Source organism: Penaeus japonicus, unplaced genomic scaffold (genome assembly GCF_977035675.1).
Source record: "Penaeus japonicus unplaced genomic scaffold, GWHDUDI00000001_assembly GWHDUDI00000012, whole genome shotgun sequence".
In the NCBI taxonomy this organism is placed as follows: Eukaryota; Metazoa; Arthropoda; class Malacostraca; order Decapoda; family Penaeidae; genus Penaeus; species Penaeus japonicus.
The window spans coordinates 44,775,180-44,797,679 of NW_028234414.1; the positions used below are offsets into that span (position 1 = coordinate 44,775,180).

The 22,500-nt window shown below is 51.9% G+C and overlaps 1 protein-coding gene across 5 annotated transcripts in view; it reads left to right on the top strand.

Moving 5' to 3' along the window:
• The window catches only part of LOC122257574 (plexin-B), a 410,989-nt gene that overhangs the window by 337,012 nt on the left and 51,477 nt on the right, over positions 1–22,500 (top strand). For 3 of the 5 annotated variants that reach the window (XM_086542851.1, XM_086542848.1, XM_086542850.1), the window contains exons 6-8: positions 5,722–5,872; positions 18,215–18,607; positions 19,430–20,077. In XM_086542851.1, coding sequence (XP_086398977.1) covers positions 5,722–5,872; positions 18,215–18,607; positions 19,430–20,077 — 1,192 coding nt within the window. The remainder of the gene's footprint in view (positions 1–5,721; positions 5,873–18,214; positions 18,608–19,429; positions 20,078–22,500) is intronic. The other 2 variants (XM_086542852.1, XM_086542849.1) reach the window with 1 other exon arrangement.

Below are 22,500 nucleotides of genomic sequence, written 5' to 3' on the forward strand. Positions count from 1 at the left end.
TTTGCCTCCCTCGGCGTGGCGCGTTGAGTCGCCCTTGAGATGTAAGGACTCGGTAACCTAATCCAAAAAGAAAAAAAAAAAAAGATAATGAGATAGATAAATAGATGAAATAAGATTAGGTAGAATCGTCATAGACTCGTGTAAGCTTCCGGACCGACCTGCTGCTTCTGGTTGCAAGCAGGGCAGCTGGCTCTGTCGCCTTCAGCTGGTCATCGACTGGAAGTATCTCTGGCGTGGCTAGCGGTGCCCCCCCCCTCCCCTCCCCCTCGTGCCTATCCTTCCCTTGGAGGACGGTGACGAGGAGATGGATAGGGGAGTGAAGAAAAAAAAAAATAATAAGAGGAAGAGGAAGAAGGGAAGAAGAAGAAGAAGAAGAGAAGGAGGAGGATAAGAAGAAGAGGAGGAGTTCCGCAGCTGGTGTGCTCGAACTGCCGCTGGAGCCTCGTCCGTTTACTTCTCCGGGAGTGATTAGGAGTGCATCCGGGAGCTGGCTTCATGTCCGTCGGCACACGATACACTCGATGCTCATCTGATTATTTATTTGTTTGTTTATTCACGCCGTTGAAGAGGATAATGATTACCATCACCACTACCACCACCATCATCACATTTATATTATATTTTTTGGCGATATTTTTTATTTATTTATTTATTTTATTTTATTTTATTATTTTTTTTTTTTTACAAAGATTGTCAATGTTTTTTTTAATTAATATTTTATCATCAATCTTACCTTGCAAGTTCCACACATGCTTCAGTGCTAGACTTTGCGTGTAGTCCGCCACTCCGCTATGTTGTATGTTGCCGAAATCATGTGGGGACGAAGATGACATAGGCTTAGGCTCCCCTTTCTCTCGCTCTGCTGACGTTGCACCGTCGCCGCGGGGAAGGAGAAAAAGAAAGAAAAAGGGGAAAAAAGAAAAGGAAAAAAACGAAGAGTGAGCGATGGACAGGGGGGGGAAAAACTAATATTGCCCCTCCATCTGCGGCAGCCCATCTTGTATCCGGTCGGCCATATTTGTCGTGCTCTGACGTCGCCGCTTCCCCTCCCTCCCCCTCCCCTCTCCTTCCCTTCCCACCCTTTCCCTTCCCCCCCTCTCCTTCCCCCTCTCCTTCCCTCCCCTTCCCTCCCTTCCCTTCCCCTCAAAATAGAATCGCGAACTCATAAGGCAATTTGGGCCGATCCACTCAGGTGGCGGAAGGTGACTCCAGGGGTGGGGGGTGGGGGGGGAAGGTTCATCTATCTCCTCCCCTATCATAACAGAGGTGGCGTCCCCCCTCCCTCCTCCTCCTCCCCCTCCCCTTCTGGTCTCGTTGCTGGGTTTCCGTTCCCCCTTCTTTTTCTGTATTATTATTATTATTATTATTATTATTATTATTATTATTATTCACTCCTCCCTTGTCCTTTCTCCTTTTCCTTCTCCTTCTCCTTCTCCTTCTCCTTCTCCTTCTCCTTCTGCCATTCCAAGTCTCTCCCCCTCTCCCTCTCCTTCTCCTTCCCCCCTCCCCCCTCTCCCTTTCTCCCTCTCCTATCTCCCCCACTCCCTCTCCTTCTCCTTCCCCCCTCCCCCTCTCCCTCTCCCTTTCTCCCTCCCCCTCCCCCTCTCTCCCCCTCTTCCCCCTCCCCCACACTCCTCCATAACCTCAATCTCTTGGCGTCGACGGCCCGAAGATCCTATCAGCACGCCCTCGCGCACGCCCTATTTGTATCGTCACTGCAGGACTCGCACGTCACGCAAACGGCGCTCTTGTTGTGCCTCCTCTAATCCCCTCTCTCCCCCCCCCCCACTCCCCCTCACCCTCTTCTTCATCTCCCTCCTCCTCCCCCCCTCCTCGTTTTCCTCTGCCCTTCTCTCTCTTCTCCCAATTGCTTCTTCATCATCTCTTCTCCCGTCCCCTCTCCCCTCTCCCCTCTTCCTCCACTACCCCTCCCCTAGCCATCCCCTCCCCCATGAAGCTTAATCTAGGGCAGGATATGACGCTGGCTGTGCAATCTTGCATATTCTGCACGGAGATGAGTTTACGGCCCGCGGCCACGCACACGCTTGCTACTGGGGACGGGGCGACGCGACGCGGCGGGGGGGTTAGGGGGGGGGTGCTATGGCAGGTGTCGATATTTTTTAAATGGGGGGGGGGGTGAACGGGAGAGAGCGTTGATTGTTTTACATATTTTGTAATATTTATCATTTATTTGTCTTATTTTTTACTGGTTATTATTATTATTATCATTATTATTATTATTATTATTATTATCCTTATGGTTCCTGTGTTGTTGTTTTTAGTTTTGTTGCGTATTGATTTCTTCATTATGAGTCACTTGAACAAGTGAAAATAAAAGAAAAGTAGTACCGTTATGATGATGAAAGAGAGAGAGCGAGAGCGAGAGAGAGAGAGAGAGAGAAAAGAGAGAGAGAGAGAGAGAGAGAGAGAGAGAGAGAGAGAGAGAGAGAGAGAGAGAGAGAGAGAGAGAGAGAGAGAGAGAGAGAGAGAACACTCACGACATGATCCACCCATCGGCTGGCGAAGCAGAAGAACACGAAGACGAAGAAGAAGAAGAAGAAGAAGAAGAAGAAGAAGAAGAAGAAGAAGAAGAAGAAGAAGAAGAAGAAGAAGAAGAAGAAGAAGAAGAAGAAGAAGAAGAAGAAAAAAGGGAAACGTGGCGAGACCTGGGCAGGCTCAAGGGACAAAGATTGACCGAGGAGGAATGGCGGATGTCGAGAGGCAATCCTTGTTTTCCTAAGTGGTACGAGAGGGCTAATTTGTCCCAACCATCTGTACCTGTCGGGAGGGCGTGGAGGGGAAGGGGAAAGGAGGGGGGGTGAAGATGAAGGGAGGGAGGGAAGGAGGGGCAGGGGATAGGGAGAGAGAGAGAGAGAGAGAGAGAGAGAGAGAGAGAGAGAGAGAGAGAGAGAGAGAGAGAGAGAGAGAGAGAGAGAGAGAGAGGTTTGGTTGAGGGGAGGGGAGGGGGGAAGAGGGGGTGGAGGGTTGAGAGAAGTATGGGAGGGGAAGGGGAAGGGGACTAATAAATGGTAGGGTGTTAGCGACGGTAAAAGACAAGACAGAGAAGAGGAACGGAAGGAAGAAAGGAAGGATAGTAATGGCGACGATGAAAGAATAGCAGTAGTAGATTAGTAGCCGTAATAAAGGGTAGGGGAAGCGACGCTGGAGAACTTAAGTGGGAGTGGTAATAACAGGAGATAGAGGGGATGGTGAAGGAGAAGAAAAATAAGAAGGACCATAAAGAGGGGAGGAGGGAAGGAGGAAGGGAGGAAGGGAGGGTGGGAGGGAGTGGGAGGGAGGGGTAGAAGGTGGCAAGAATTGGACCTTCGCGTTTAATTAGGGCAGATCAGGTCATTAGGCCGAATCGGAGCATTAGTGCTTATAGGTCGTCATTACTGCCATGCCACATCTTGCACGGGGTTGAGGGCGGGGAGACGAAAGGTGGGGGTTAGGGGTGGGGGTTGGGGTGGGGGTATTAGTTCAGGAGGGGTGTCCTTAAAGTGAGAGATTATGGCGGAAGGGATGACAGCACGTTTGGTTCTTCGTTGTTCCATCCCTATAGATGAGGATGTATGTGCTTCATTCTCCAGTGTGTTTGTTAATTGCGCGTTGTTGTTTTTCTTCTTTTTGTTTTAATCCTTCATCTTATTTTGCACATCGTGTCGTCGGAAAGGATCTCGAGTCTTCTCTCAGCGGGTGTGGAAAGGAGGCGATCTCCCGAAGTTGTCTCAGCTGAGAGATCGTGCTCGCTCTAACCCCTCCCCTATCCCCTCCCCTTACCCTTACCTTTACCCCCTCTCCCTCCTACCCCTCCCCCCTTCCGATCCTTCTCCCTCTCCCCCCTTCCGATCCTTCTCCCACTCCCCCTCCGCTCCTCTCCATTCCCCCTCCTTCCCCTCCTACGCCTCCCCCTCCCCCTCCCCCTTCCAGTCCTTCTCCCCTCTCCCTCCCCCCCCCCCCCCCCACAGGTGTATCATATTTGTTATCTCTGTTGCTGCTGATAGCGATCGCGCCAGACACTTACTGTTGACCTTAGGGAGTGGTTACACCCAGGATGGCAGGTGGGAGGTTGGTGTTGGGGTGGGGGGGAGGGGGTTGGAGGTTGGTACTGGAGGGGGTTGGGTTGGGTTGGGTTGGGGAGGGAGGAGGAGGAGGAGGAGAAGGAGAAGGAGAAGGAGAAGGAGAAGAAGAAGGAAAAGAAGGAGAAGGAGAAGGAGAAGGAGAAGAAGGAGAAGGAGAAGAGGGAAGAGGAGGGGGAGGTGGTGGAGGAGGGGGAGGGGGTGGAGGACGAGTAAGAAGGCTTCAAGCATTGTATCTTTTTTATAGCTTCCATTACCACCTTTGTTGCGTTTTGTTGCATCGTCGTTGTTGCTGTTACCTTGTTGATGTCGTTGATGCCATTCGTGGAATCGCTTATTTAGGATGGCAGAATCTTTTATCTTTTGAGGATGGTTCAGCTTGGACTTTTGCATTAGTGACAAGAGAACGCTACAGCCTCTCTCTCTCTCTCTCTCTCTCTCTCTCTCTCTCTCTCTCTCTCTCTCTCTCTCTCTCTCTCTCTCTCTCTCTCTCTCTTCTCCTCTCTCTTCCTCTCTCTCTCTCTCTCTCTCTCTCTCTCTCTCCTCTCTTCTCTCTCTCTCTCTCTCTCTCTCTCTCTCTCTCTCTCTCTCCTCTCTCTCTCTCTCTCTCTCTCTCTCTCTCTCTCTCTCCTCTCTCTCTCTCTCTCTCTCTCTCTCTCTCTCTCTCTCTCCTCTCTCTCTCTCTCTCTTCTCTCTCTCTCTCTCTCTCTCTCTCTCTCTCTCTCTCTCTCTCTCTCTCTCTCTCTCTCTCTCTCTCTCTCTCTCTCTCTCTCTCTCTCTCTCTCTCTCTCTCTCTCTCTCTCTCCGTCTCTCTCTCTCTCTCTCTCTCCGTCTCTCTCTCTCTCTCTCTCTCTCTCTCTCTCTCTCCCTCCCTCCCTCCCTCCCTCCCTCCCTCCCTCCCTCCCTCCCTCCCTCTCTCTCTCCCTCCCTCCTTCCAAGCGACAAGGCCAGTCGCACCTGGAGACGACCTCTGGCGACCTCGTCCACCGCGGCGAAGGGGCCTGACGAGCTTATCTTGTCCGAGTCGTTGTTCCGGCGGAGACGAGCGTGACCCCGCTGTCTGCAACACAAAGGCGACCCACCAAAGGCGACCTACCCAAGACGACTCACTTAGACGACTCGGCTCATACAACCCACCGAGGACGATCCACTTTGGATGATCCACTTAGGACGATCCACCCATGACGATCCACTTTTGATGAGCCACTTAGGACGATCCACTGAGGACGATCCACTTTTGATGATCCACTTAAGACGACCCACCTAGGATGATCCGCTTTGGATGATCTACTTAAGACGACCCACCTAGGACGATCAACTTTGGATGATCCACTTTGGACGATCCACTTAGGAGGATCCAGAAGATGTTTGCGGGACGACCGGCGCGAGGGGTCGTTGGGGGTTGTCAAGGACATTTTGGCGGAGGGCGCGTTGTGGAGGTGAATGGTGGCGCTTGGATATTTTATTTATTTATTATTTTTATTTATTTTGGGGGGTGGGAGAGTGACCTGGTTTGGTCAGGGTTTATTTGTTTTATTCTCTTTCTTAGTGTAGATACATGTGATTTTTTCCTATTAATATGCGTAATTATATATTTGAGATTCTGTATCTAATCTGATTTCCTCTTTCTCTCTCTCCACAGATGCACGGTCCAGTCAGCGTGTCAAAAGGCGACCTTCTCCTCCCCTCGCTGGCTCAGCTTCGGCTCGGGTCAGCAGTGCATCGACTTCGAGATGATTCTGCCGGATAGACTGCCCATCGACCACGAGACTTCTTCGGGTCCAGGAGAGAAGGTAGGCCTACCCTTAGCTGTTGTCGCGTCGAGGAAAGGAAGGGGAGGGGAGGGGAGGGGAGGGGAGGGGAGGGGGAGGGGGAAAGGGGTAAGAGAGGTGGTGGAAAGGAAGGAAGGAAGGAAGGAAGGGGGGGGGGAGCTGGTGGGGGAGAGGAAGGAAGGAAGTAAGGAAGGAAGGAGGGAGGAGGAGGAGGAAATAGAAAATAGGAGATAGGAGATAGGACTGGGAGGGTGGAAATGGAGATTGACCTTCCCCGCCTTTGGTCAGCCTTATTTACACGTAGTTCGGACACTCTTCTCGCCTCCTCTCCCCCCCCCATCCCTCTCCCTCCCCCTCCCTCCCTCCGCGACCCCATGCATGGAGACTTGTAGATCATGGACTCAGGAAAAGTCGGGAAGGTCAGCTGGGAGAGGGGGAGGGGGAGGGGGGGGCGCTTCAGGGAACGCGTCGAGGAGACGGATAAGGAGCGACTCGTTCCCGTGACCTTCAACACTGCACCTCGCAGGAAGGACCACCGGAGCCGATGTAAGAGGAAAGGGAAGGAGGAGTGGAGGAGCAGGGAGGAGGAGGTAGGAGGTAGGAAGGAAAAGTAGGTAGGAGGGAAGGAGGAAGGTGAGAGGTAGGAGGCGAGAAAGCTCGAGATGGTTTCCTCCTGGGTGTTCCCGAAGCCCCCGGCGTCGTGACGCGTGGGTCCGGCCGCTGCAGGGGCGCCCCTGTGTCTTCGCGGTGGTCCGTCGGGGGCGTGGCCAGTTGCAGAGGAAGGGGAGAGAAAGGGGCGGGGCGTGCGGACGATGTTCTGGGTCGGAGGGCGGTCTTCCATAAGGACGGACTCCTCCGAAGAGGTCCCCCTCGAGGAGAGCCGAAGGAGGACACGCGCCCGTCATCGGCGGATCACGAGGGAAAAGCCTAATTGTTATTTACATCTCCGAAGAACAATCCGATTAGTACGGCTGTCCCGCTGAGGGTTATATAACGTCGACGCCCCTCCTCCTCCTCCTCTCGTCCTCCCGACCGTAGGAGGGGTGCAGGTTGAGGTGTGACGTCACGTTGATGGGGTCGTCGTCGTTGTCGCCGCCGCCGTCGTCGTCGTCGTCGTCGTCGTCACGTGCTCATCTGTGCCACGTGCCCCCTTCCCTCTCTTCCTTCTTCCTTCCCCTCGTCCCATTTTAGTGCCAGGCAGTTAAGATGCCAGCACACGCACATACTCACACATGGGACCAATTTCCCCCAAGCGTTCCGAGTCTCCGCAACGGTATCCGATGAAGGGCTCAAAAGACGCGACCCCCCTTTCCTCCACGCCCCGTACCCTCCCCTCCCCCTCCCACCCCGCGTTCCGCTAGTCAGGTCGCAGGCACGAGAAAATGCAGCGACGTCGAATAAATTGCAAGAGCGGAGTTGAGCGTCACATTCCCTGCATGCCGCGCACATCTGCCTGCGCATTCTCCAGTCATGCCCGGGTTTTGCTGGTGGTCTCGGAAACGCCCTCTCTCTCCTCCGATCTCCATCTCTTACTCTCCTCTCCCCCCCCTCCCCTATCCTCTCCTCTTTCTTTCTTTTCCCCTTTCCCCTGTCCTCTCTCTCGTCCTAGGTCATGGTTTTGGGTCTCTCTTTTCCTCTTTTTTTTCTGAAGGATTTTAGTTGTTTTCCGCCTCTTTCTCTCTCTCTTTCTCTCTCCCTTCCTCCCTCCCTCCCCCTCCCCCCACCACCCACTCCCACCCCCTTTCACTGCCATCCATGAAGCTTCTTATTCTTCCTTCGTTTCGTCTCGAGTTTGAGATTTGTATCCACTTTTGGTCTTCCTTTTTCTTTGTTCCTCTTTCTTATCCCTTTCCTTTCCTTACTCTTATTTTTCGTACCATCTCACAGATTTCTCATTTCTTTATTTTTTTTTTAGATATCTAGTTCTCTCTCTTTATATTGTTCCCCTCTTCTATCCTAAGAAAAAAAAAAGTACTAGAGATTCCATCCCGCAAGCAAAACTCGCCTCTTGCCCAGTAACAGCTCGAAGAGTGAAGTGGACAGGAGGTGTTAGCGGGATGGGATAGAGTGGGGGTGGGGGGTAGGGGGAGAGGTCGGGAGGGGTTGGAGTAGGGTTTGGGAGAAAGAGAGGAGGGGTGGGGAGAGGGTTAGGGGGAGGGAGGGAGGGTCGAGTGTCGAGTTGTTCCCGGATTTGGCGTAAGGATTTGATCGACAGCGACGCTTGTTCTGTGTGCACGGCGTTGCAGTACAGTCTCAGGAGGAGGAGGAGGAGGAGGAGGAGGAGGAGGAGGAGGAGGAGGAGGAGGAGGAGGAGGAGGAGTGCACGCTGGCTGGCGGCGAGGAAGGCCTCCTTAAAACCGGTGTTGTTTATCTGTTGTCTCTCTATCTGCGGGTCCCGCGGACATGACAGGGCGTGATGGATGGGCGGGGGAGGTGGGCTGTGTGGGTGCTGCTGGAAAGGGTGGGTCGGGCAGGGGTGGAGTGGGAGGTTTCGAGGGGGTGGGTTGGGTGGGTGAGACAGATGGGGAGGCAGGTGGAGGGAGGGAAGGAGGGAGGGTGGGTGGGTGGGAGGGAGGGAGGGAGGGAGGGAGGGAGGGAGGGAGGGAGGGAGGGAGGAGGGGGTGGTTACAAGAGGGTTATGAGGATGTCACTCACTCTCCACCAACAATTTAAGGGTCCTTTTGTCGTCCTGTGTGGTGGGGTTGTTGGCTCTCGTGTTAATGGGGGTTCAGGCGGGCGGGCGGGCGGGAGGGCAGGCGGGCGCTCTGCTTTATTTGTATTCATCTATTGCCGTTGTTGTTAGTATTGATGATTTGTTATTATAATTACTACTGTTACTTTTTTATCATCATTACTCTTATATTTTTTCATCTTTCGTTCTCTCTTTCTTTCTCTTTCTTTCTTGATTTGCAATTGAATCATCATTCGTTAACAATGATCATCTCCACAAATCTTTCCCGGGATACTGGTCGGAGTCCGCCCACTCCCTCGGACTCCGGGAGTGGGAGTGGGCGTAGGTGCAGTGCCTGTGGCCGGGAGTGACACTGTGCCATGGGGTAATTGCAGTGGCCGTGTCACAGTGGCACTGAGAATGATGTTAAGGTTCGGGATGATGGTCACTTCAAGTGGCAGCGGGAAGCGACGCGGCACACCACGGTCCTGGAGTGCCACTTGCTGGGTTTTTTAATTTATTTATTTTATTTATCTATGTTGTTGTTGTTGGCGTTGGGTGCAGCCGTGGTTGCTGGGTTGTTTTTGTTGTTTTTGTTCGGTCTTGTCGAGGATGTTATGAGAGGGAGGGATAGGGGTTGGAGGGAGAGAGAGAGGGGAGGGAGTTGGAGGAGCAGAGAGAGAAGACTGAGCAGGGGGAGAAAGAGAAGAGGAAGGAGGAGGAGGAAGAAGAGAAGAAAGAGTAAAGAGGAGGAGGAGGAAGAGAAAGAAAAAGAAGTAGTAGTAGTAGGAGGAGGAGAAGGAGGAGGAGAAGGAGAAGGAGTAGGAGTGTGTGGGGTGGGGAGGGGAGGAGAAGGTGAAGAAAGCTGGGAATGAAGACCGAGTAGGTGGTCTCCCGAGGGCGCCTAAACACAGAGTAGCAAATTCACGTGATTCAGAGTGCGTCCTCGTAAGTGATAGTGCCTCGTTCCCATCACGCACGCCTCCTCCTGTCTTTAATCTTCATTTTCTTCTTTCTCTTGCGATGATTAGTTGCTCTTCTTTGTCCTCTGCTTATCCCCTCTTCTCTTTTCCCTTTTTTTCTCTTTTTGCTCTTCATTTATTGGATCGCTCTCTCCATCTCCGTTTTCTTTTGTTTATTGGCTTATTTTCTTCCCTCTTTTTCTTCCTTTTTCTTCTCTGTATCTTGTTTCTTCCTCATCTTCTTATTCTCATTCTCTCCTCTTCTCTCTCTCTCTCTCTTTGCTCTCAATATTCTTGCTCACTCTCGCCTCAATCTTCATCTTCCTTATCTTTTATTCATTTATTTACTTATTCTCCTCCCTCTCTTTTTCTCCCTTTCTCCTCCGTCCCTTCTTCCCTCCTTCCCTCCTTCCCTCCTTCCCTCCTTCCCTCCTTCCCTCCTTCCCTCCTTCCCTCCTTCCCTCCTTCCCACCTTCCCTCCTTCCTTCCTTCCCTTTCTTCATTCATTTCCTCTTCCTCTCTCCGCGTTATCTCCTTCCTTTTTCGACGCGTCCACACTCTTGCGGCGGGCCAGGGTGTGCAAGGGTGTGCAACATGGCGTGAGTTCGTTGCAGCGAGGGGTGTTTGGAGTGGCCGGTTGCTCTGTTGCTAATTGTGATAATCAGCGGGTGTCACGGCCTCGCTGATTGATACGGAGTCCGCCGCCTCTACGCGCTTTCTTTTAAAAAGATTTTGCTTTTTCTCTTGATTTTTGGCGGTTGAGTGTTTTTTTTTTTAAGGGAGATGGGGAAGGAAGTTAAGGGGGTGAGGGTGAGGGTGTATGTGAGATGGTTTTTTTTTTTTTTTTTTTTTTTTTTTTTTTTTTTTTTTTTATCTCTCTCTGTCTTTCTCATCTTTCTATCATCTCTCTTTCTCTCTCTCCATCTCTCTCCCTCCCCGTCCCTCCCTCCGTCCCTCCTCCCTTTTCCCTCTCCCTCCCTCCCTCCTCCCTTTTCCCTCCTTTCTCCCTCCCTTCTCCCTCCCACCATCTTTCCCTTCTCCCTCCCTTCTCCCTCCCCTCCCGAAAAGGAGCGCCAGCCCGAGGCATTTATCTTGAAGGAGGAGGAGGAAGAGGAGGAGAGAGAGAGAGATTTGTCGACTTCGAGAAAAAAGGAAGATCCAGAAGAATTTAAAGAGGGGGGGGAGAGGAGGGGGGGGATTTTTGGAAGAGAGTCATTGAGAATTTTTCTAGTATGTAATATCTTATCTCTTTCTCTTTCTCCCTCTCCCTTTGCCTTCCTTTCCCTCCATCCCTACTTTCCTCCCTCCCTCCCTCCCTCCCTCCCTCCCTCCTACTTCCTTTCTCACCTCTCCCCCTCTCCTCCTTCCTCTCCCCCCCCCCCCCTCCCCTTCTCACAGCCCTGATCTTGTCCGCGACGTGTTTCATTGTGGAAGCGCCTTTGTGTTGCCTTGACGTCTTGTGCCCCCTTTATTGCGTCGAAGGAAATGGAGGGGGGGGGGGGAGGAGGAAGAAAAAGAAGAAGAAGAAGAGAGAAGTGAGAAGCAAGAAGATAAATAAGAGGAGGAGATGGAGATGGAGATGGAGACGATAAGAGGGGGAAGATGCAAAACACGAAGGGCGTCGGAGGGTAAGGGGAAAAGAAATGGGGAGGTATGGTAATAAGGTTTAGGGGGAGGGGAGGGGGAGGGGGAGGGGGAGGGGGCGGAGTGAAGGATAGACGGTCGAGTAGAAGGAAATGGTATGGTAATTTATTTATTATCATTATTATATATCTTTTTTAGTTTTTCTTTATATTAATTCCAAGTATGATTTCCTCTTGTGCTTTGACAGATATGCATATGATTAGTATGTGATGATTCTTCATTGACTGATGGTTTGTTAACTCGCTCCCCGTTTTCTCTCTCTCTCTCTCTCTCTCTCTCTCTCTCTCTCTCTCTCTCTCTCTCTCTCTCTCTCTCTCTCTCTCTCTCTCTCTCTCTCTCTCTCTCTCCTTCCCTCCCTCCTAATTTTCCTCTTGCATCTCCTCTCTCCCTTCCCTTTCTCTCCTCTCGTCCCCTTCTTTCCCCTGCTCTCTTCTCCCCCTCACCCCCTGTTCTCTTCTCATCTTCTCCCCCCTTCCCGATTCTCCCCTCTCTTCTTCCCCTCTCCCCCTCTCCTTTTCATTTCTCCCATTCCCTTCCTTTCCTTTCCCTCTTCTCCCTCTCCTTTACTCTCTTCTCCCTCTCCTTTCCCCTCTCCACCCCATCACATTCTATTCCTCCTTAATATCAGCCTGGCGACAGCCCCTCAATTTTGGCTGAAGAGGGGGAGAAGGGAAAGGAAAAAAATATGTGAAAAATTGTTTAAGAGGAAGAAAAAATAAAGCTTAATGGAACACATCTTCACGTCACACCTGCCTTCACTCTCCCGCCGCCTCCCCTCCCTCCTACCCTCCTCCTCTCCCTCCCTCCTCCCCTCCTTCTCTCTTCTCCGCTGTGTTGTAACACATTCCTGATGGAAAATTAACATGCCCTTCACCCCATTGGCTATCCTTCCTCTTTCTCTCTCTCTATGAGGCTCTTCTAGATACATACACGCACACACACACACACACACGCACACGCACACGCAAACGCAAACACACACACACACACACACGCACACACACACACACACACACACACACACACACACACACACACACACACACACACACACACACACACACACGCACACACACACACACGCACACACACACACACACACACACACACACACACACACACACACACACACACACACACACACACACACACACACACACACATATATATATATATACACACACATATTCACACACACATATATACACACTATTCACCCAAGCACTCACTCACTCGCTCACTTATGCACACACGCTGACGCTCACACACACACACACACGCCATCTCTCCCGTCTTCCTCCCAGCATCCCGCCCTTGTAAATGGAGCCTGGGAAACAATCTTAATGAATTTTAATCAAGATCAGTCTCCAGGAACGTGCCAGAAGGATGAGCTAGACCCCCTCTTCTCTCCCTCCCTCCCTCCCTCCCTCCCTTCCCTTCCCTCTCTCCCCTCTCTCCCTTCTCTCTCTCCCTTCCTCCTTTCGTCTCTTCGTCTCTCCTTCCTTCTAAACTCCCTCCCTCCTTCCTTCTAAACTCCCTTTCTCCTTTCGTCTCTCCCTCTCTCCTTACGTATCTGTCTATCTATCTATCTGTCTCGTCCCTTTCTATTTCGAATTCTTTATTTTATTTCCTTCGCTTAGCTCCTCCTTCCCCTAAACTCCCTCTCTCCTTACCTATCTATCTATCTATCTATCTGTCTATCTATCTCGTCCTTTCTATTTTTATTTCTCTCTTTTATTTCCTTCGCTTAGCTCCTCCTTCCCCCTCAATATGTTTCTCAATCTATCTACCTTTATTTGCTTATCTATCTATTAGTTACCTTCCCCCGCGCGCGCGCATGTGTGTGTGTGTGTGTGAGAGAGAGAGAGAGAGAGAGAGAGAGAGAGAGAGAGAGAGAGAGAGAGAAGAGGATCAAGACTTAAGATAATAGCCGAGGAGTTCAGGACCTTAAGTAATCCTTGGGAGATGCGCATCAGAAAGTTCTAAAAGACGCTCCTACAGGCCCGTGAAACGAGGGGAGAGAAGAGGGGTAGATGGGGAGGAGAAGGGGAGAAGTAGGTAGGACAAGGAGAGGAAGGAAATAAGAGGAGGAGGCGGAAGAAGAAGAAGAAGAAGAAGAAGAAGAAGAAGAAGTAGGAGGAATTGGAGAAAAAGGAGGAGGTAGAGGTGGAGGAGGTCTACTTAGAGAAGGAGACGAAAAAGAAAGAAAGAGAGAGAAGGGAAGAAAGAAAAGTGTGGAGGGGGGAGAGGGGGGAGAAGGGAGAAGGGAGAAGGGAGAGAGACCCCTCCATACATCACGGCGTCAGGTACGGCCCCTGTTTAGCGTCGTCCTCGCTGCTTCCACAACGCCACTAATTCACTTAACTGATTCGCTCTTCCTTCGCGTATTCCCGATGCGTCTCTGCATCTCATATATATATATATCTTCCTCCCCTCCTATTGCTTCCTCTCAGTTCTCTCTCTCTTCTCTTTTCTCTCTTTTCTCTCTTTTCTCTCTTTTCTCTCTTCTCTCTCTCTCTCACTCTTTCTCTCTCTCTCTCTCTGTCTCTCTCTCTGTCTGTCTCCCTCTCCCTCTCCCTCTCTTCTCTCCTCTCTCTCTCTCTCTCTCTCTCTCTCTCTCTCTCTCTCTCTCTCTCCCTCTCCCCCTCCCCCTCCCCCCTCCCTCTCCCTCTCCCTCTCCCTCTCCTCATCGCCCCATCCCTCGCTCTCGCCCTCTTTGAATCACTCCAGCCAAACTGTTTTCTTGCATATGTTACCGCCCTTTCACACTCTTACGAGGGCACCGGGCCCCCTCCCTCTCTCTCTTTCCCCACCCCTCGCCCCTCGCCCTCCGCCACAGTAGCATCTCTCTCTTTTTTTCTCTTTTTCTCAAGCAGCTTCTCTCTCTCTCTCTCTCTCTCTCTCTCTCTCTCTCTCTCTCTCTCTCTCTCTCTCTCTCTCTCTCTCTCTCTCTCTCTCTCTCTCTCTCTCTCTCTCTTTTATCTCATTCTTTTTTATTTTTTTATCTTTCTCTTTTTCTCTTCTCACAAACCGGTGAAAAGAAAGAGAAAAAAAAACACGAAAAAGGAACGAGCTTAGGATCAAGGCATTAGAAGGGCGGAGATCGTTTTTCGCTCGGGTTCCGCCTCGCTTGCCACCGCCCCCCCTCCCCTCCCCTCTCTTCTCCTCCCCCCCGCAACACCCTCCCCCCTCGCCTCTACCCAGTGACACCCCCCACCCCCACCCCACTCCAACCCCGCCGCCACAGCTAATCAATCTAATCGGAAAAGTGAAGAAATTTGGGATTCATCGTCTTTGAATATTTCACGAGGAGGACAGGCGTGGGGGAGAGGAGGGAGGAGGGGAGGGAGGGAAGGAGGGAGGGAGGGAAGAAAGGAGGGATGTGAAAGAGGGGAACAAGAGGGTATTTTTCTTTTCTTTTTTTTTGTTTTCTTATATTTTTTTTATTTTTAATCTTTTATTCCATAATTATAATAGGCCTTTTAACCGCCCTCTCCACCCGCTCCCCCGCTCCCCTTCAATTTTATTTTCTCTCTTTTTTTCCCATAAAATCTTTTGCGAGTTTTTTGATGAACGAAATGATCCGGTATTACTTTAGATTAATGGTATTTTTTTTTTCTTTGTGATTTTCATTTTGATTTTTCAGTTTGACAAAGTTTCATGGCGGTTTTTCTTTCTTTCGTTTGAATTGGTGGGGGAGGGGGCGTGTGGGAAGGGGAGAGGGGGAGTTTAAGATTAAGAACATCGGGAGATTGTTTTAAGAGGAGAGGTAGGGGAGCGGGGAAGAGGGGGGTAAGGGGAGGCAGGTAATTTATACAGCAGATGTTTGTCTTATCTTAACCTTATTCTCTCTTTCTTTCTGTTTCTCTTTCTCTCTTTTTTTCTTTCTCTTTATTTTCTCTCTTTCTCTATTGTAGAAAAGCAACATTTTGTAAAAGGAAAAAAGATAAAGAGGGAGGGAGAGGGAAAAATATCCTGTTCCGTTATTTAAGTCTGTGTTTATATACCGTATCTAATACCGTAAATACGAATATGGAAGAAGAGGAAAAGGCAATAATGAAAGAAAGATAGATAAAAAGGAGGCTTGAGAACGCGAGAGTTATTCAAATTTCCTCCTCATCGGAACCGAAAGACTTGAAACTCCCCGAGGGTGTTCAGCGGATGAACACGAAAAGAAAAAGAAAAAGGGAAAAGGGAAAAGAAGAAGAAGAAGGAGAAGAAGAAAAAGAAAAAGGAAAAAAGGAGAAGAAGAAGAAGAAGAAGGAGAAGAAGAAAAAGAAAAAGGAAAAAAGGAGAAGAAGAAGAAGAAGGAGAAGAAGAAAAAGAAAAAGGAAAAAAGGAGAAGAAGAAGAAGAAGAAGAAAAAGGAAAAAAGGAGAAGAAGAAGAAGGCGAAGAGGAATCTCCCCCGTTTTTCTTTTATCAGTGAAAGGCGAGAGTGAATATTTCGTGGAAGGGAGTTCTTTTCACAGCCAGAAGCCGCGAGAGCATTGCCGTAAATGACTCAAGGTTGGGTCGACTGGGGGGGGGAAGAGGGTAGGGGGGAGGGAATGGGGGGAGGGGGGCAACTGGGTGGGGTGGGGGTTGGGGTTGGGAAGGGGGGCAGCGGGGTGGGTGGAGGGTGGGGATGGGAGGTTAGGGAAAGGGGGGTTTAGGGACGAGGGGTGGGTGAGATTTTCCCTTTGGAGATGAAATCCTAAATCTATTTTTCTTTTTATTTGGGCTGGGGGAGGGGAGAGGGGAGGGGGGGAGGGTAGGTGATGTAAGAGCCCTGTGCTTTAACCTCATTGACTGTCATTGGTTTTATGTTGCCTTCTTTTATGTTGCCTTACTTCCCTTCCCCCTTCCTCCTCCTCCTCCTCCTCCTCCTCCTCCTCCTCCTCCTCCTTTCCTCTCTCTTCTCCCCATCTCCTTCCTTCCTTCCTTCTTCCTCTCTCTTCTCCCCATCTCCTTCCTTCCTTCCTTCCTCCTCTCTTTTCTCCCCATCTCCTTCCTTCCTTCCTTCCTCCTCTCTCTTCTCCCCATCTCCTTCCTTCCTTCCTTCCTCCCCTCCTCCCCTCCTCCCCTCCTTCCCCTACCATTCATCAGGCTCGTGCATTTTAACACCTCATTTGCCCCAAGAAGCGAGGAGGAACCCCCTACCTCCCCTCCTTCCCTCCCCTTCTCTCCCTCCTCTTTCCACTTACTCTACCCCCCCCCCCCCACCTTCCCTCTCTCTTTTGCTCGTCGACCCAATCTCCTTAACAACACCTTGCATGGGCGAACTTCCCCCCTCCCCTCCCCCCTACCCCTCCTCGAACCTCACCGCAACTGATTTCCCTTTTCTTCTTCTTCTTTGGCTTCTTCTTCATCTTAGTTTTCTTCTTTTCCTTTTCCTTCATCATCATCGTCTCCGTCTTATTATTATTATTATTATTATTATTATTATTATTATAATACATCATCATCATTCTTCCACTTCTTTATCTTCGTCGTCATCGTCACCTTTATCTTCCATTTCTCCTTCTTCTACTTCTTTTTCTCCTTCTACGTCATCATCATCATCTCCTTCTTCCACTTCTTCCACTTCTTCCACTTATTCTTCGTCGTCTTCCTCATAAACGATGATCGCGTTGACGTCGAACAGACATGCATTGGGGGGAGGGGGTGTGGGGAGGGGGAAGGAGGGGAGAGAGAGAACGGGAAGTTAATATCCAAAGCGGACTATGAATCTGGTCGTCCTGAGTCGTTCTGGGTCGTTCGAAGATGCGTGAAGTTAAGGATAGGGAAAAAGAGATGGTTAGAGGATAGGTAGGAGGGAGAAAGGGAGAGGGAGAGAGGGAGAGGGGGAGGGAGATACAGAAAGGGATAGGGAGAGGGAGAAGGGGAAAGGGAGAGGGGGAGGGAGAGGGAGAGGGGGAGGGAGAGAGAAAGAGAGAGGGGGAGGGAGAGGGAGAAAGAGAGAGGGAGAAGAGGGAGAGGGAGAAGGAAAAAGAGAGAGGGAAAGGGAGAGGGGGAGGGAGAGAGGGAAAAAGAGAGAGGGAAAGGAGGAAGATGGGGAGTGGGAGGGATATACTCAAGAAGCGATGTAATTGAAAGGACTCTTTCCGGAGCCCGAGTTACGGCTCCTCCGGGGAGGAATAAGGGGTGATGTAAGGGGCACCGGAGCGTCTCGTCGATGAGGGGGTGGGGGGCGGGGGTGGGCGGGGACGGGTTGTTTTGAGGCATCATAGAGAGTCTTGCTTCATCTTCCGACATCAACCTCGGCTTCCTCCTCTTTCTTCGTCTTCTCCTTCTCCTTCGCCTCTTCGTCGTCTTCTCCTTCGCCTCTTCGTCTCCTCTTCTTTCTTCGTCTTCTCCCCCTCTTTCTTAGCTTCTCTTCCTCTTCCATCTTATCCTTTAATTTCATCTACCTCCTCTTCCTCCTCCTCCTCCTCCTCCTCCTCCGAGACCTAAGCCTAAGGAGGCTCTGTTCCGCCGCCATAAATCCGGGCGGTGCGGCTGGCGGGGAAGCGGGTGACAGATGCGGCCGGGGCGAGCGGGAACGCGTGTTCATCCCGTCAAATCGGCCTGGATGGGATCAGCTGGGTTTTTTAGGTTTCTCTCTCTCTCCCTCCCTCCCTCCCTCCCTCCCTCCCTCCCTCCCTCCCTCCCTCCCTCCCTCCCTCCCTCCCTCCCTCCCTCCCTCTCTCCCTCCCTTTCCCTCTCCCTCTCTCTTTCTCTCTCTCTCTCTCCCTCCCTCCCTCCCTCCCTCCCTCCCTCCCTCCCTCCCTCCCTCCCTTCCTTCCTGTCGAGTGGTCCTCCGGGACGAAGACGGCGGGAAATTGGTCTTGTATGAGGCGTAAAGAAGTAAGGTCGGGGTCCCCGAGGGAGACTTGAGGGCTAGGGGGAAGGGGGAAGGGGGGAGGAGGGGAGGCCGTCTTCCGTGACGGCCTGTGGCGGCGCCCGTGGCCTGAATTATGGAGCGGTGCGATTGCTTTTGAAGTGTAAACGGCTGGAGGGAACGGTTGCTTTTGCAGCTTGGTTTGTGAATACTTTTGCATTTTTTAGGTTATTTATTTTTATGAATGAAATCCATTTTCTAAATTAGATTTTGTTTTCCTTTCCAGGTCCAGCTGACGATCCGGACTCTGCCGGAGCTGCCTGCGGGCGCCAAGTACCAGTGCGTGTGGGGCTCTGCGCCCCCCGCGGACGCCCTGGTGACGGCCACGGGCCTGACGTGCATGACGCCCGCGCGCTCGTTCCGGCCGCCCATCCCGCCGCACCACGACCACGTGCTGGTGCCGCTGGCCGTGCGCTCCAGCGAGACCAACAAGGACTTCGTGTCGCGCAACTTCGCCTTCTACGACTGCAGCCGCCACAACACCTGCGGCAGCTGCGTCAAGAGCGACTGGGCCTGCAACTGGTGCGTCTACGAGAACACGTGCACGCACAACGCGTCCACGTGCAGCGGTAACGTCGTGTCTGGGGAAAACGTAAGCATCCTGCAGCTGCTGAGAGAGGTGTGTGGGCCGGGGTGATGTGCATGGCCAAGGGCGCTCTCTCGCCGCTCCTAAACTCCGCTAACACGCTCGCCTTCTCTGCCACGCTGCTCCGCTGGCTGTAGCTCTGTAGCTCACCGCACCTCGCTGCCCGGCGCTGCTCGGGCGGCGGCCGCTTTAGCACCAGACTTCAGCCTCTCGTAGCCACTAACACCTAAACCGTAGACATAACACCCAGGTCTTAGCTCTCTCGGGGCAGTAAACCCAGCATCACTTGTGAGTCTTTCAATCGCTTTAGAGTCTCCGCGACTCGCCCCGGTGCCTCGGCGACGAGAAGCACTGCCGCGGCTTGCTGTAGGAGCTCGCCAGGAAAGCACTATTGCTTGGGCATCGCGCTCCTTGAGGCGGCGCTGACTCTGACGCCCTGAAGCTCCCTTTGCGCTTCTCCGCTTCGTTTGCGCTGCCTTCGGTTATCGTAGAAGCTCTCTTGATATCCCTGATGATGGAGAGTCTGTTTTCTCGTCTGTTGCTTTGGGCGAAGGTCCGCTTTTCATTATGCTCAATTTCCGACTTTCGCTTCTCTTTGATTCTGCTCTGATCGGTTCATTGTGTGACGTGAGTGTGGTGTGTGCTTTGGTGACTGCGATTGAGCGATTGTTGCATGTAGCATAGAGGGTAAGAGCCTTCAGTATTGTATTGGTTGACGGCTGGACTGAACTGCTGTAGATGTAAGCTTGATTAATCTTCCTTGCTTTTTAGTTTCACTTTAAAATGAGATGACATTTGGAGATATAGACGTGTACGAGGGCACTTTATTTAATCACTTTGGATTTTCCACATCAGAACCCCGCCCAGCTCGCGTCGCACGGGTCAGGCTTCTGCCCGCGGTTCTGGCAGGACCAGACGCCGCTGCTGGCGGCCGACGGCGCCAAGAGCGAGCTGCAGCTACTGGTGGAGAACCTGCCGGTGCCGCGCGTGGGCCAGCTGGGCTTCCAGTGCGTGGTGAGCATCGAGGGCGCGACCATGCTGGTGGGCGCGCGGGTCATGGGCGCCGCGGACGAGGACGACGGCAGCATCACGCCCACCACCACGGCCACCAGCAGCCACCAGTACCACCGGCGCGTGCAACGGGTGGTGTGCGAGCCCACCGTGTACCGCTACGAGTCGGGCGAGGGCGAGTACGAGGCCCGCGTCACGCTGGTGTGGAACCGCGACCACGTGGTGGACGCGCGCCCGCTCACGCTCTACAAGTGCGGCGTGCTGGGCGCCCACCGCGGCCACCACGACTGCTCCCTCTGCGTCACCCGCCACCCGCGCTACCGCTGCACCTGGTGCGGCGCCGCCTGCAGGTACGCGCCGCACTGCCCGTCCCTCGCGGGCGTCGCCGCGGCGTCGTCGGCGGGCGTGGCAGCGAGACCGACGATGTTCGGAGGGCGCGTGGACGTGAACGACGCCCGTCTGGCCCAGTGCCCCACGCCCAGGATTGACGTGGTAAGTACGCCTTCACTTTCAGTCCCTTGCGACGTGACGTGAGTGGTGTGAGCGGCGCATCCCTACGCCCACACCCCACCGTCTGTCCTATATCGTAGGCAGTAGATCTTGGCCGGATCTCCATTAATTGATCCTTTGTCCTTTTCATGGTTAGGAGATGTTTATCCCCAGGGGACATTTTCTTCCTGTTTCACGTTTTCTTTCATTCTCTTCCTGTTTCCCGTTTTCTTCGTCGGGCACTTTGCTTGTCATCCTCCTCCTCCCCTCCCCTCCCTCCTTTTTTCCAATCCCCGTTGAATATTGAAGTCTTTCCTCCTCCGGAACGAAGAGAGATAAGGACAAGTGGGAGAAGAAAGGAGGAATAAAAAAGGACTGATGAAAATTTGATGAAGGGGGTTTGGGGGTGGGGGAAGGGGGGTTGGGGGGAGGGAATAAGACGGTCGCCGAGACGTGGGTGTGTTTCTTATGAAGAGGGGAAGACGGGGATTTTTTTTCTTTTTTCTTTTTTTTTATCATAATTATTATCTTCTTGGAACATGGGAGCAATTACACGCCGTACAGATTCCGCTTATGGGCGTCTTGGCTTCCATGGGAGGCTCCAGTGTAACGGCGGCTTGAGGGGAGAGGGGGGGGAGGAGTCTTTCATCCTGCCTTCCTCTTCTTCCCTCTCTTCCTACCTCCTTACCTCCCTTCTTCCCTTCTTCCCTACCGCCCTCCTTTCGTTCCTTCCGTCTATCTATCTATCTATCTATCTATTTATTTATTTATTTATCTCAATCATCTATCCTCCATATACCCCTTCCTCCTTTTCCTTCTTCTCCTCCTCCTCCTCCTCCTCCTCCTCCTCCTCCTCCTCCTCCTCCTCCTCCTCCTCCTACCCTTCGCCAGTCGCCTCGTGGTCGTAAATAAAAAGGAGGAAAGAAGAAAGTTTCAAGTTTTCAAATCTGTCCCTCTTCTCCCCTTTATTTCCCCTCCTCCCTTCCCTTGTATTTATCCCCCTTCCCCCCTCCTCTTCCCCATTACTTAATTGAAGTTTGATACGACAGAGAGAAACAGCAGCTTGGGCTTTCTTTCCTCTCTCCCCCTCTTTTCTTGAAACGCACACACGCTTTCTCTCTTTCTTTCTCTTTCTCTTTTTTTCTTTCTCTTTCTCTGTCTCTCTCCCTCCCTCCCTTCCCTTCTCTTTCTCTCCCCCTCCCCTCCCTCTCCCCTCCCCTTACCCCTCCCCTTACCCCCAGCCTCCATCCATCCCCCTCCCTTTCCCTCTCTTTCTCTCCCCCTCCCCTCTCTTTCCCCTCCCCTTACCCCTAGTCTCCATCCATCCCCCTCCCCTCCCCTCTCCTCTCTTTCTCTCCCCCTCCCCTCCCTTTCCCCACCCCTTACCCCCCATCCTCCATCCATCCCCTCCCCTCCCCTTATTTAGGAGACGAGCGCTTCGGGAAGTCTCGTCTGCATCAAGGAGCGATCGTTGCGGAAACGTTTTGCAACGAGATTGATCTATTGCTAATACCCCAAGGTTGAATTTGACTTTGTTCGTGTGAGTCTAGATTTCTCTCTCTCTCTCTCTCTCTCTCTCTCTCTCTCTCTCTCTCTCTCTCTCTCTCTCTCTCTCTCTCTCTCTCTCTCTCTCTCTCTCTCTCTCTCTCTCTCATGTGCTCTGTAGACTCCGAAATTGCTTAGTCTCGGTGTAGTCCCGGAGTTTTCTCTTTTTATGTGGTAAGAATCACTGTCTGTCTTTTATGTAGGGAATTTGATAGGCCAATAAACGATAATATCGGCGCGTCTCCGACTCGACTCTGAGATTCGGTTCCCCGAGTCGACTCTTCTCTTCTAATTCGACTCCTCCGATTCGACTCCTCCGATCGAGCATCCGGAATCAGGATGTCGATCTTGGGTCTTACGGCTTCATTGTTACACGCGGAGGCTGCACTGAGAGTCATGTTTATATTCATGGCCGCGGTTGTCCGGGGGGGGGGGGATGGAGATGGTAAAAAAAAGAAACGGAGAGAGAGGAGAGATTGAAGGGGTGGATGACGAGATGGGGGGTGGGGGGTTGGAAAGGGTTAGAAAGAAGATGAAGGTTTGAAGAAGAGGATGACAAGAAGGGGATGGGGAAGTGGAGAGGGGAAGAAAGAAGATGAAGGGGAAAGTGTGGGGGAGGGGGAAGGAGGAATTGGATTAGAGGGAAAGGGGAAAATAAATAAAATCGATGGATGTGGAGGGGAAGGGGAACAAGAGGAGAAGTGTAGATGAGGGGAAGGAGAATAAGAGGAGGAAAAGAAGGAAAGGGGCGTTAAAGTGGAGATAGACGGAGGAGAAGAAGTAAAAGGGAGAAATAAGGACGAAGGGCGAGGAGAGGTAGATAAGTGAATAAACGAGGATAGGGGGAAGAGGAAGAGGAAGAGTAAGATGAGAAGGAGAAT